The sequence below is a fragment of the Hippocampus comes genome, unplaced genomic scaffold, assembly GCF_001891065.2.
Source record: "Hippocampus comes isolate QL1 unplaced genomic scaffold, H_comes_QL1_v1.1 scaffold94, whole genome shotgun sequence".
Classification (NCBI taxonomy): domain Eukaryota; kingdom Metazoa; phylum Chordata; class Actinopteri; order Syngnathiformes; family Syngnathidae; genus Hippocampus; species Hippocampus comes.
In genome coordinates, this window is record NW_017806059.1 from 576,140 (window position 1) to 589,986 (window position 13,847).

The 13,847-nt window shown below is 42.0% G+C and overlaps 1 protein-coding gene across 2 annotated transcripts in view; it reads left to right on the forward strand.

Moving 5' to 3' along the window:
- Positions 1-13,847, forward strand: part of rspo2 (R-spondin 2) — an 82,317-nt gene that overhangs the window by 40,553 nt on the left and 27,917 nt on the right. The window contains exons 4-5 of one of the 2 annotated variants that reach the window (XM_019892985.1): positions 6,875-7,030; positions 7,243-7,431. In XM_019892985.1, coding sequence (XP_019748544.1) covers positions 6,875-7,030; positions 7,243-7,431 — 345 coding nt within the window. The remainder of the gene's footprint in view (positions 1-6,874; positions 7,031-7,242; positions 7,432-13,847) is intronic. The other variant, XM_019892986.1, reaches the window with a different exon arrangement.

A 13,847-nucleotide genomic window follows, 5' to 3' on the forward strand; every position in this document is an offset into this window, starting at 1 on the left:
TTTTTTTGTCCGCGCGTTCGATGTCGAAAAGCGTCCTCAGCTCAGCGTCCAGTAAGAATTCCGGCGATTCTCGACTTCAATTGAAAGATATTAGCTCGCCAGTAGGTGACCGTTGTGTGTTAGGCGTGCGTTTGAGTTTGTCTCCGGCTGCTGAGAGCAGCGATGTAATGGTTAGTTAGTCAGGAGGTGATCGTTCGGGCAACATTCAGCCCAGCCAGTGTCACGCATGGCAAACAGGGCACGGTTAAAATACACATGTTCACCCTATTGAGACCAGTTGTTATGGTGGAAACTTTGGCCGCTTTGCGGGACAGGAAAATATCATCAGATCGGAATGAAATTTTGCACAGAACCTTGTACCATAGTATCGACAAGAATTCCGACCCGGCCCGACGAATCCGACAAACTTTTTTTTTTGCCATGAAAATGTGGACCACCCTAGTGCGCCTGATACTCCAAAGCGCCTTGAGTGTGGAAATTACGGTAGTTACACAGAATAAAGTCATTACTTTTTCATGATCTGTTTTTTTGTTAATGAGATTATGTTTAGTTTGGTCTCATGTTATGTCATTTCTTGTGGTTCATGCATTCTCCTGCATATTAGTTTGTTTTGTTGTGTTTTGTTTTGTTGTATTGTGTTTGTTTTCACTTGTGCTCGTGAACCTGATCAATTGTGACTTCCAGTCAGCTCCCTTAGTAACTTGTCTTGTCCAGGTGTTCCTCATCTTTGTCAGTTTACTTGTATTTAGTTCCCTGGTCTCTTCCCGATTTTGTTGGTTCATTCATTAACCAGCTTTTGAAGTAGTGTGTCCTGTTGCGGTGTCTGGTTTTGTGTCTTTGTTACTCAAGTCTTGTTTTGTTGGACATAAGTAATTTGAGCAGCCATATTTTACACCAGCCTTGTTTGCCTTTTAATTTTGAGAAATTAATCATTTTTGTTCGTGTGCATTGTGCAGTCCTGCCTTGCTTTGACTGCTCTCCTGCATATTGGACCATTGGCTTTCCTATACCACCACCAATACCCCCAACCATAGCGACCATCTTGTCCCTAAACTTTCTAATGGATGTGTTGTGTTGCCATGATGTGTTGCAAGTTCATCCGGTTCCTACGATATGTGCATGTCACAAAGTAAAACCGTTATGCTATTTTATGTAGTCGTTCACACTCATGAAATTGTAATGATTGATTGAGACCAAGTTTGCTGTGATCACGGCTTTAGTCATGTCTGTCTGATCTAATTTCCCAGTTTCCCCACACTCGTCATTTGTACTCCGTACAGTAAATGGATATCATATTCGCAGTTGGCTCAGTAAATATTACACATGGACTGGCTGCAGGTAGGCACCGGTTCCAAGGGACATTGTTGCAGCCATAAAATTCTAAGTTAATGATTATTTACTAGAAACAATGAAATTTATCCGTTTGAACATTAAATATCTTGTCTTAGCAGTGTTTTCAGATAAATATAGGCTGAACATGATTTACAAATGTTAGCACGTCTGCCTCACAGTGCAAAGGTGCAGGGTTCGATACCGGCTCTGGCCTTCCTGTGTGAAGTTGAGTGTTCTCCCCGTGCCTGTGTGGAATTTCTACAGGCACTTCGGTTTCCTCCCACATCCCAAAAACATGCATGGCAGGTTAATGAAGCACTCAACATTGTCCCCAGAGGCCCAATACATGCTCCTATTAAATTACTTTTGATGTCTTGTGTATAGCTATGTGTCTACTGTATTCATTGTGGGTGCTTGCTTTGCAAACGTGTCTTTTAGCAGCATAGGGATAGCAATATAGGTGATACTAGTACTATCCCAGTGGTGCTTATCATCCACTCAGAGGCAGCCACACACCAATGTTTGTGGGTGTCAATCCACCAATTCACAGAAAATGTGTAATTTTGTAGCAATCGTCACATAGTGGGTGTATGTACATCAAACTGTATGTCACATTTCATTATACCTCCGTTTTACATGGGGTATATTCCCAATCCAAAGTATATTGTGCCCTCGTAAAAAAAAAAAAGGTCAGCATGGGCACGATTTCCAAAGAGCCCTCCTCCCCCGGCTGCTATTCACATACACATATAGGCTGGCCACGAACATAGTTACTTTTGCCCCTCTCCAGTGTTCAGTAACCCCACAAAAACCTCAGCTATTCACTGCCAACCAGCATCAAGTCTGGTCAGAGTACAGGGTTGTCAACATCTTGGAAGAGTGGTTGAAATCAAATTGTTTTCTGTGAAATTGTACTGTGCCACGCGAAATAAATTCAGTTTCTCTCTTGCTACCTTTGTGAAGATATGTTCACTGCCATCAGCACCACCAACATCTTGGAGGCAGTTTAAATAAAACAGGGCTTTTCCTGAAAACAGGGGGCGCCAACACAGAAATAGGTGTTTCCTTTTCGGTATTCATCACTTCTTTGGATTTTAAAGATTATAATTTTAGGTCACTGTCTCTCGCATTACGCCCTTGTGTTTGTGCTGAATGCCATTCATGCATCATTGGGCATCGGTGAAATGCATTTCAAAGGTGTACTGTAAAAGACTGGATTGTTGGCTTCGGGAACAATGGCATTTTCTTTCTTTGCTTTTGAATCATTATCGTTCAAGTCCTCTCTTTTGCAATTGCATTCTGAAGTTTGCGGGTATTTCCATTGCATTGCCTGGGTATTCATCACTCCTTTGGATTTTAAACATTATAATTTTAGGTAACTGTCTCTCGCATTACGCCCTTGTGTTTGTGCTAAATGCCATTCATGCATCATTGGGCATCGGTGAAATGCATTTCAAAGGTGTACTGTAACAGACTGGATTGTTGGCTTCAGGAACAATGGCATTTTCTTTCTTTGCTTTTGAATCGTTATTGTTCAAGTCTTCTCTTTTGCAATTGAATTCTGAAGTTTGCGGGTATTTCCATTGCATTGCCTGACCATCGAAGCGACCAGTTGCTTTTGGCTTCTTTACTTTACCAAGAGACATTTAATCATCGCAGCTTTACTAACCACACTTTCAGATTTGGCAGATAATACAGTGATCCCAACAAACCAAACCCATCTCCCAGGACATAGCGGCCAGACGGACAGTTGCAAGTTTTTGAAAAATTAAACATGCATACTGCTGTGTGACTCCACAAATGCGTGTTTGACCACTGTCTGAACCTCAGACATGTTTGTGTGTGTCCTGCAGCTGTCTGTGAAAATAATGAAGCAGATCTTGCTTGGTCTTTCATTGACTATTTCTTTGCGTGGCTGCTATTGTTATCCCCTCTCTAGTTCATTGTGATTGACAAGAACACCACCTTTGCTTCACCTAGTTTGACAGTGGCATGCAGAGGTGCACCCATGTGGAAAAAAAACAACAGCATGGGAGGAGTTGGAAGGAACATGGCAGCTTTGGCCTTTGACGTGAACTCTTGCCATCCATAGCTGTGCATGTCATGGCTGAGTGGCAGTGAGCAAGCCAAAGCTTCCATGTCAGCCAAACCCCAGGCCAAGAGAGTAGGTCAGAGCTGTTCTACTCATCTTGGAGGCAAAGAATGGAAAAAATAGGGCTTGTTTTCCTTTTCCCATTGCCAGGTCTTTTAAGAAATGGACACTCCTGCTATGCAACATCAAGTCTGGTTGGCTTTCAGGAGGAGTCTGAGATGAGTGGTGTGACGAAACCATATCCTGCTCAGATGTATTAAAACCCCGGTTTGGAACTCTGTGTCGATGAATCAATCGTTTTTTGTTTGTTTTGTTTTTTTTAGCACCCTTTCTCTAAGCAGTGCAGATTCATATAAATCAACTGCATGATTACACTTGATGCTGTTGGCCTGCAGAGGAACAAAATTTGACTGAAGCTGACATGAGGTTTTGCATGTCCTTGGTACAATTGGTGCACTTCCTGCTCAGGCCCAGGCTTCTGCCAAGCATGTACCACTGTGTGACAAATGACTCTTGATGACTCATGTTTCAAGTTAAAAATGCATTTGATTTCTCAAGTTATGTAGCATCAGTGACACTGCAGTAATCTCATTGCCCCGGCGGCTTTTGAATTTCCTCTCACAGTGCCAACATCTTCTTGCCTTCATGCTATAACTCGCAGGCAGAAGCCGGCAATAAGATAATGATGATAATATCTTTAAGTCTTTGGAACACCGGACCGTCAGTGAGATCTGATGACCTCATTATTTCTCATTAGTTTCCCAAAGGCACCTCGATGAAGCCTTGAAAGGTGGTCCAGAGGTTAATCCCACTGGGAGAATGAACCCGCTCCCCTGTATCTGTTTCTGGAGCTGCTGAACAATCCACTGACTTGGCCAGCAGACTTGCTGGTGGTCACTGTGGGAGATTTTCCAGTGTCAAAGATAGCCTACATTGTCCTAGATAGCCTTTTGCCTGATAACTGGACAACGGGACAGTGTTCTGTCATAATGATCTCTTCCCTACTCATTCCATTCTCTTTTGACCTCTGACTCTCAAGCTCTACCTCTCGGCATTGTAAATCCCAGGGAGGCTCATGGATGTGCCATCCACCTCATCCATCTTGTGGGGGGACATTCTTACCTATCTTTTATTTGGGAAAACAAACTGTCCAAGCACTTTGGTTTTACATCAATGAAATGCAGATAGTTTTTTTTTTTTGTTGTTGTTGTTTGATATTGTTCAAACTTCAAGTTGAAACGATTGTGTAAACTTGTCCAGCTTTAATTGACTGTCAATACCTTCAGATTGGACATCAGGCTGCGAGTGCTGGAGAGTACTGCCAGATGTTCTCTTCCTTCTTATTATTCCTCTTTTTTTTTGTTTTAGGGAGCTGAAAGTCTCTCTGGTGATGACAGGCCTGGGTGGTGTGAAGGGTAAAAGACAGTGTTGTGCTTTCTAATTGCTTTGTGATTTATTAGCGTCCCAAATAGTCTCTGAATAGTGCTCTGTTTGTATCAAACATGCCTGATGTAGTTTCATTCAGGCAGTTGATGAGTAGCAGAGAGGGAGAGATATTTTCTTACTTTCTTTAAGTTTACACATTTCTTCTCAAATCTGGCTCTGCGTTATTGTGCGGTTACACATAGCATTGTATTGAAAGAAAAAAAAGTCACTGTATATGTGGAATTATTTCAAATTAGAATTTCAAACACAACAAAACAGTATGCGAACATGAAATCACCAAAGATGTTCTTGATTTACACTCAGTGTTGCAACACATTTCAGTATGTCATGAACCTTTGTCACACAAATCAATTGTCAAACCATATTTGATTGCTTTGTGTGTTTGCCCATGTGTGTGTCCATGGTTTGTTTCGACTGCTGTGGAAAGCGTGAGACCAGAGTCAGTGGGCTGAGGCCATACTTTAGGGTTCAAAGTAATGCGGGGAGGGACCCCCTCGTTTTGGAGGAATGTTGAGGAGGACTGATGGTTAGCTGAAGATGGTGTAATTAAGGGGTGTGATTGTGAGAGCCTTCCTTTTCCTGGGCCCTGTATGGCTCACAGATAAATGTGCAACCGTCTGCGTCTATTGCTTTCACATATGGAAAATCACAGTTACAATGTTTAAAAGCTCCAAGAAACTCACAGGCTTATGCTCAGTTGCACCCACTTACTTATAAGACACAAGGATCGGATGGCATTGTACCTGACTGGTCAACATCATCATTTTTGCGTGTCATGAAAGAAATACAAAGAACACGACGCACCATTAAAAGCACGTCGTGAATTATGACAGGACGGCAACTCAAAGCTGCTTTGTGTTTTTCTTGGCAGATACTGAACGCAACAAGCACCGTCTTGCAATAGTCTTCTTTGCCGCATGGCCTGCACACCGCACAGACAAAAACACACAAGCATATTGCATGTGATGCTGTGTTTTGTGACCAATTACATCAGTGTGTCTTTTGCAAGAGTGTGTCCATTATTTTCCTCACCCCCTGTCAGATTCAATCCTTTTCCTTTTTGCCTCTTTGAATACTAAAAGATCCACCCAGTGAGCCAATGTAGATGGAAATTGGCAGTTATAGAAACTGACATTGTTGGCAGCAGTGGCACATAATTCAGAGCCCAAACGCATGCATTCATCCTACTGCAGCATACTGGTAGTTCAAAACCTGAACTTCCTATTAAGCCTTCTTTCAGTGACAGATGCATACACACACACACACACACACACACACACACACACACACACACACACACACACACACACACACACACACACACACACACACACACACACACACACTTTGGCATACTCTCGTAAACTGTAACAAAGAGGTCGAGAGAGAGAGACTGCAAATTGTTGGGAAGTTAATCACTTCTATGCAATAACAAGGATTTAATAAGAAGAACTTTAATTTGTGTTGACAAAGACAAAGCTGACAGTCGGCCTTTGTTTACAGTAGTATGTACCACTTCCTTGTTGAACACAATTTTGTTGGTTTGATGTTGCACTACTTACTATATTCACAATCACATTCTGGCACACATTCCCCATGGAGGGTATGCAAGCCAGATCTATGTTTACTGTTCCGAATCATACTGTTGAAATCTGAACTGTAGTGTTCTGTACAGAATTATTTACGGACACTTGACTTTTATGTCTTGACAGTTAGATGCCGGTGCAATCTGCTGATGAACTGTAGGTCAGGTGGACATGCAGGACATGGTCGAGGTTTCTGCTTATCTCTAAACCATTTGTTTGCTCTCTCGAAAGAAGACAAATAGCTCCAGATTTATTGTGCATTGCTGGGAAATGATTCACAAGGCACTGTCAGCTTTTTCTGAGGCACAGACTATGTAATCCTTTGACGAACCCCACTCCCCAAACCCTAAAACTCTGGATCAACTCCAGATGAGAGGACTGATCAGATGGACCCTGATGTCTCTCCTTCTCTCTCCAGGGTGCAGGATAGAGAACTGCGAGTCGTGCTTCAGTAAAGATTTCTGCACCAAATGCAAGTCAGGTTTTTACCTCAACAAAGGGCGATGCTTTGACAAGTGCCCAGAGGGCTTTGCTCCACTGGAGGACACCATGGAGTGTGGAGGTAACAGCACAAGTATGAAAAACATGCATGTTTGCATCAAAGTTTTAAATATGCTGTATGCTCTTGAATTTTCTTCTCTAAATCCTAAAAACAAGCATACCACAAACAAGAAGAGCATGTCATCCTAGTAAAGCCAGTACTAAAGCTTGACCTTGGGTCTGTGGATTGCTTCAAAATGACATTCTGCTGTGGTTTCCCCTGCGCATCACTATGTGCGTTTACAGATGGCTGTGAGGTCGGGCAATGGAGTGACTGGGGAGCTTGCACCAGAAGAAACAAAACCTGCGGCTTTAGGTGGGGTCTGGAGACCCGGACGCGGCACATTGTAAAGAAACCACCCAAGGACACAATACCGTGTCCCACCATTGCTGAGTCCCGCAGGTGCAAAATGGCCATGAGACACTGCAGAAAAGGTAGGGATGTCACACGGCGGTGTTGAAATGCTTTGTACAGCCTCCACATTCGATTAAAAGCTTACACTGCAAATATAAACGAAGACAAACGACTTTGAATTCCAGACACAGACCTTGTCCACCATCTGACCGTTCCACCTGTAACATGAATCCTCGACCCGATTTATTTTATTTTTTCTTTGGCTACACTATTTAGGTTTTCTGTGGCTTTTCCATGCATGAAATTTCAGTTATTTCCCATTGCGGGCTTCAAGAAAGTTTTCTCTCTGAGGTATACCCCCCCGACCCCACTCTTCCACCATCCTTAAGGATGATCTGCAGGTTACCTCAATGGTCGCCTCTGTTTCCACTCGTCAGTTTGAGAGATATTTGTGGTGCACAAAGTAAGCCTGTTGGGTCATTAAATGGGAAGTCAAATCTGAAGCAGTCATTTTTCAATGGCTCAAGGCACTATTTGGTGTGATGGCTTCAGTTTTCATTGCTTTGAAAATACATGTGCTAAACCTTATTGTACTCCCATGTACACTTTGCATGAGGATAAGACAAGTCTCAATATTTAATTCGGCCAAATAAGGAGGCAATTCCAGTTGCTGATATCATTTCGGCTGTTGAGTCAAGAAAGCAAAATGGCCAGGTGACAGAGGAAAGTACTCTTGCGTATTGAACGGAGGCATGATAAAGTGAAGTGTTGAAACAGTTAATAAACCTCAATAACCTCTGTTGGTTTCTCATATTTCAATGATACAGAAGTTGCTGCTTCTTCTGCTCTTGCTGCTGGAAACTGATTCCACCGCACATTTATTTCTTAAATCTTGTCTCGTTTGTCAGGGAAATTTTCCCCCAACCCCCACATATGTCCCAATGCCTTTTGCCTCACCTATTTTACCTTTCCAAGAGACTTTACTACTCTTTTAGATTAGATTCTTCTTTTGTATGCGTGGATAATACAGTCAACAATCTCTGAGATAAAAGGTACTGATGAAACATTATTATAAAGTCCGAATAGCAGAAGTAGTTTCACTCAGTTCCGAGAAACAAGCTTCAGGCTCCGTCTTTATCCCTCACAAAGCGACTTGTTGCCCTACTAACATGCTCCCTGTAAATCTCTCAGTATGATTCCTTACTGAGTAACATCTCTGTTGTCCGGGTTTAAAGCTGTGTGTAAAAGTGTCACTGGATGTACATCCCAGCAGTTCCTAACCTTGTGACATGGTTTAATAGAGGTACTGTACATTTCAGGCTCTGGCATGTGTTCTTAATTCCCCACTGCTTAACTGCCTGTGAAAATCCCCACTTGACAAAAGCCAATGAAATATTACACTCTTTCCTTGAAATAAATACTGTGTAGAAAATGTAAACTGCACAAGCTGAATGGGGCGTAGAAGTCAAAAAAAACCAAAAGATTTTGACTTGGCATCGGAAAATCATCACTTTCCACAAAACATACTGCTTTTGACATATTGCATGAGAGGGCTGAAAGGCAGGCGACGGTTGACATGTTGCAGCCAGTTTGACCAGAGAAAAAAAAGAAAAAAGAAAAAAAAACAACAACCCTCTCTCCATTCATTGCTAGACCTACTTGAAATGTAAGCTTTGGAATCTATAAGAAGGATTTATAGCGGTCAAATGTGGAAACTAATCTAAAAATGAACATTTTTATCGGCATGATTCTCTAGATGCCAGACACAAATGTGTTTGTTAAGCGGAGGATTATAAACCCCCATATGGATTTTGTGGATTAAACAGACACGGGAATTAAAACAAAGCAGCAGAAGAGAAGTAAGTATGTATCACTTATGCATTTCTAAGCAGCTGAATTACACTGAACGGTATTGATTCATCTCTGTTTTCCACCTGTAACATGAATCCTCGACTGTAACAATTTTATTTTTTAATATTTATTTTATTTTTTCTTTGGCTACACTATTTAGGTTTTCTGTGGCTTTTCCATGCATGAAATTTCAGTTATTTCCCATTGCGGGCTTCAAGAAAGTTTTCTCTCTGAGGTATACACCCCCGACCCCACTCTTCCACCATCCTTAAGGATGATCTGCAGGTTACCTCAATGGTCGCCTCTGTTTCCACTCGTCAGTTTGAGAGATATTTGTGGTGCACAAAGTAAGCCTGTTGGGTCATTAAATGGGAAGTCAAATCTGAAGCAGTCATTTTTCAATGGCTCAAGGCACTATTTGGTGTGATGGCTTCAGTTTTCATTGCTTTGAAAATACATGTGCTAAACCTTATTGTACTCCCATGTACACTTTGCATGAGGATAAGACAAGTCTCAATATTTAATTCGGCCAAATAAGGAGGCAATTCCAGTTGCTGATATCATTTCGGCTGTTGAGTCAAGAAAGCAAAATGGCCAGGTGACAGAGGAAAGTACTCTTGCGTATTGAACGGAGGCATGATAAAGTGAAGTGTTGAAACAGTTAATAAACCTCAATAACCTCTGTTGGTTTCTCATATTTCAATGATACAGAAGTTGCTGCTTCTTCTGCTCTTGCTGCTGGAAACTGATTCCACCGCACATTTATTTCTTAAATCTTGTCTCGTTTGTCAGGGAAATTTTCCCCCAACCCCCACATATGTCCCAATGCCTTTTGCCTCACCTATTTTACCTTTCCAAGAGACTTTACTACTCTTTTAGATTAGATTCTTCTTTTGTATGCGTGGATAATACAGTCAACAATCTCTGAGATAAAAGGTACTGATGAAACATTATTATAAAGTCCGAATAGCAGAAGTAGTTTCACTCAGTTCCGAGAAACAAGCTTCAGGCTCCGTCTTTATCCCTCACAAAGCGACTTGTTGCCCTACTAACATGCTCCCTGTAAATCTCTCAGTATGATTCCTTACTGAGTAACATCTCTGTTGTCCGGGTTTAAAGCTGTGTGTTAAAGTGTCACTGGATGTACATCCCAGCAGTTCCTAACCTTGTGACATGGTTTAATAGAGGTACTGTACATTTCAGGCTCTGGCATGTGTTCTTAATTCCCCACTGCTTAACTGCCTGTGAAAATCCCCACTTGACAAAAGCCAATGAAATATTACACTCTTTCCTTGAAATAAATACTGTGTAGAAAATGTAAACTGCACAAGCTGAATGGGGCGTAGAAGTCAAAAAAAACCAAAAGATTTTGACTTGGCATCGGAAAATCATCACTTTCCACAAAACATACTGCTTTTGACATATTGCATGAGAGGGCTGAAAGGCAGGCGACGGTTGACATGTTGCAGCCAGTTTGACCAGAGAAAAAAAAGAAAAAAGAAAAAAAAACAACAACCCTCTCTCCATTCATTGCTAGACCTACTTGAAATGTAAGCTTTGGAATCTATAAGAAGGATTTATAGCGGTCAAATGTGGAAACTAATCTAAAAATGAACATTTTTATCGGCATGATTCTCTAGATGCCAGACACAAATGTGTTTGTTAAGCGGAGGATTATAAACCCCCATATGGATTTTGTGGATTAAACAGACACGGGAATTAAAACAAAGCAGCAGAAGAGAAGTAAGTATGTATCACTTATGCATTTCTAAGCAGCTGAATTACACTGAACGGTATTGATTCATCTCTGTTTTCAAGCTCAGTCGAGACATACAGGAACGATGTGGCCGATCGTATTTTTTTCCTTATGTCCGGAATGATCTAATCCCTCTGAGAAACTAGACACAAGCATGGAAACTAAAGTGCAGAACTGCAGATAATGTCAAGAGGCAACTTGTTTTTACAGCAAATGTTAAGAGCGGTGTAAACCGTGTCTGATGCGTTCCATATAAGTTGCAGGTCAGTGTAAACAGTGCACATCGCTAACACTGCTGGGATTCATTAGCTGTTCTCAGCTGGTGTTGCCACAATAACGGTGTCTTGATTCTTCATTCTGTCCGAAAGATGGGGGTTCATCCTTTATGTGGAGGATGTAGAAAATATATGGTAGCATACCATATGTTGTTTTCATACAACTGTCAAGCTGCATTGAAGTCAACTTTCGAAGTTTGGCAATGTATTGTGCTCCCATCAGCTAGCTTATACTTATTCAAGGAATATATATAGCACGGTATAGATAATTGTAACTTTCCACTTGTATGACAATACAGACCAGCTTTTCAGGCTTGAGTTGAAAAAAGTACCCAAAATAAATGTACAGTATAAATTTTATCTGCTTGCTTGCCTGAACTTTTGAGTCATGTCACATAATATTTATGGCGTGACTGGGGCTCAGGTGGTGGAACGAGTTGCCCAGTGACCAAAGCCTCACCGGTTCAGATCACTGCTCTGACTTTCCCTTGTTGAAGTCTTCTTGAACAAGGCGCTGAAGCTCAAGTTGCCTTAAAGTCAGCATTGCAAGGGAGAAATAGCATGATTGGGTTAAACAAAGACGAACTAAATACAGCTCTAAAAATGTATTATAGGTCTGACACATAGGCGTTAACTTTGATTAACTATATTCTAATGATGATGATGATGATTATCATCATTTTAATTTACACCTCTATGAAGCCACTATGAACCCCCTTACAGTTTCCATCCTTCTAAACACTGATTACATAAAATAAATTTAGCTTTTAAAATGCCAAAGAAGAGAAATCAGTGATTTTCACCACAATGGGGATTTACTTCTACAACAATTTTTAAGATGGCCGGTAAACTATCTTTCAAGACCATCTCTTGACAAATAAGGAATCCTAAATTTCAGTTTGCATTCCACTCTTGATATAGCTTGGAAGGCATCACAAAATATCTACATGCTTCGTTATTAGCTGCTCCAGCACGATACGTCATGCACTGTGGGAAGGTAAACTTGCCATGGACTATGAAGTCAAGGAGAGCATTTGTAACCTGGTCTCGACTTTTAAATGAAGTCAACATCTGATATAAGTATATATTATGATGCATTATTGTAGGTGGCAGTCATTGGATAATCTCATTTCATTTCATTCTCATTGCTCCAATGGCTAAATAAAGTGTTCCCTCGTTACATCATGGTTCGGTTATCGCGGGTTTTCTTGCTATTTTGCTTCTCGGTAGGACCAGTCGAAATGTCCATCCATCCATCCATCCATTTTCCGATCCGCTTTATCCTCTCAAGGGTCACGGGGGTTGTTGCAACCTATCCCAGCTGTCTTCAGGCAGTAGGCCTGGGACACCCTGAACCTGTTGCCAGCCAATCACAGGGCACACAGAGACGAGCAACCATCCGCGCTCACACTCACACCTAGGGATAATTTAGAGTGTTCCATTAACCTGCCATGCATGTCTTTGGAATGTGGGAGGAAACCGGAGTATCCGGAGAAAACCCACGCAAGCACAGGGAGAACATGCAAACTCCACACAGGGAGGCCGGAGCCAGAATCGAACCCTGCACCTCTACATCTTGAGGTCGACGCGCTAACCACTCGATTACCGAGCCGGCTCCATACGAAATATGTTGATTTTTATTTTATTTACGTATTTAATTATGGGGGCAGGGGAGGAGCAGTTTACAAAATCGAGTCCGCCACCTCAAATCCCATATCTCTCAATAAGGGTGCATTCGGAAATACACTTCTACTTCACTCAGACCGTTGAGAAATTCATATGCCGTTTAGTCATTCAGAGTGCCCCCAAAAAAATGGAGTACCGGAGCCCAGTGTGTCAAGCAGTACAAGAAAAGTAAACAGTTGAAGCACGAGCTGCGAATGAAAGGTTGCATTCAAAAAATAACGTGAGCGGAGTGAACTGTGCATAATGCAAAGCTCACAAGGAGGAAACGTCCACTTCCCAAGTGCATTTTAAGTGTCTCTTGATCAAGTTTGTCTCTCTCTCTCTCTCTCTCTCTCTCTCTCTCTCTCTCTCACACACACCCACACACACACACACACACACACACACACACACACACACACACACACACACACACACACACACACACCGCTTATATCTACAGTATATGACCTAAGGAAAACAGAAACACAAGAAGACAGAAAGATGGATAGAGAGAAACAAAAACGTGGTTAGTTCCCAATATATGGACATCTTGTGGCCACCGTCTCTTCATTTTGTTGACTCCATTAGAAAGGCGGCTGCAAAGTTGTGCAATGTCACCGTGCAGATGCATTTAACAAGAAAATCAGAATAGCACTGAGAACCAGTCGGATGCAGTGGATTCTTTGGTCTGCTTCAAAGAAGCTGGGTGGCCCTGAGGTATCACCATGGAGGTTGAAAACTTTCCCCAAGGGATACCGTCAGAACTGAGGCTGCATGTAGTGAACCCTAATGCGGCTCTGACAGGGTTATGGCACATCCATCCATTTTCAACACCGCTTATCCTGTAGAGCACATATGCAAAAGTGCCGGCCCGCGGGCCAAATCCGGCCCGCGAGAATGTTTTCAGTGGCCCCTGGGATGATATTGATTTATTATTAGAACCGGC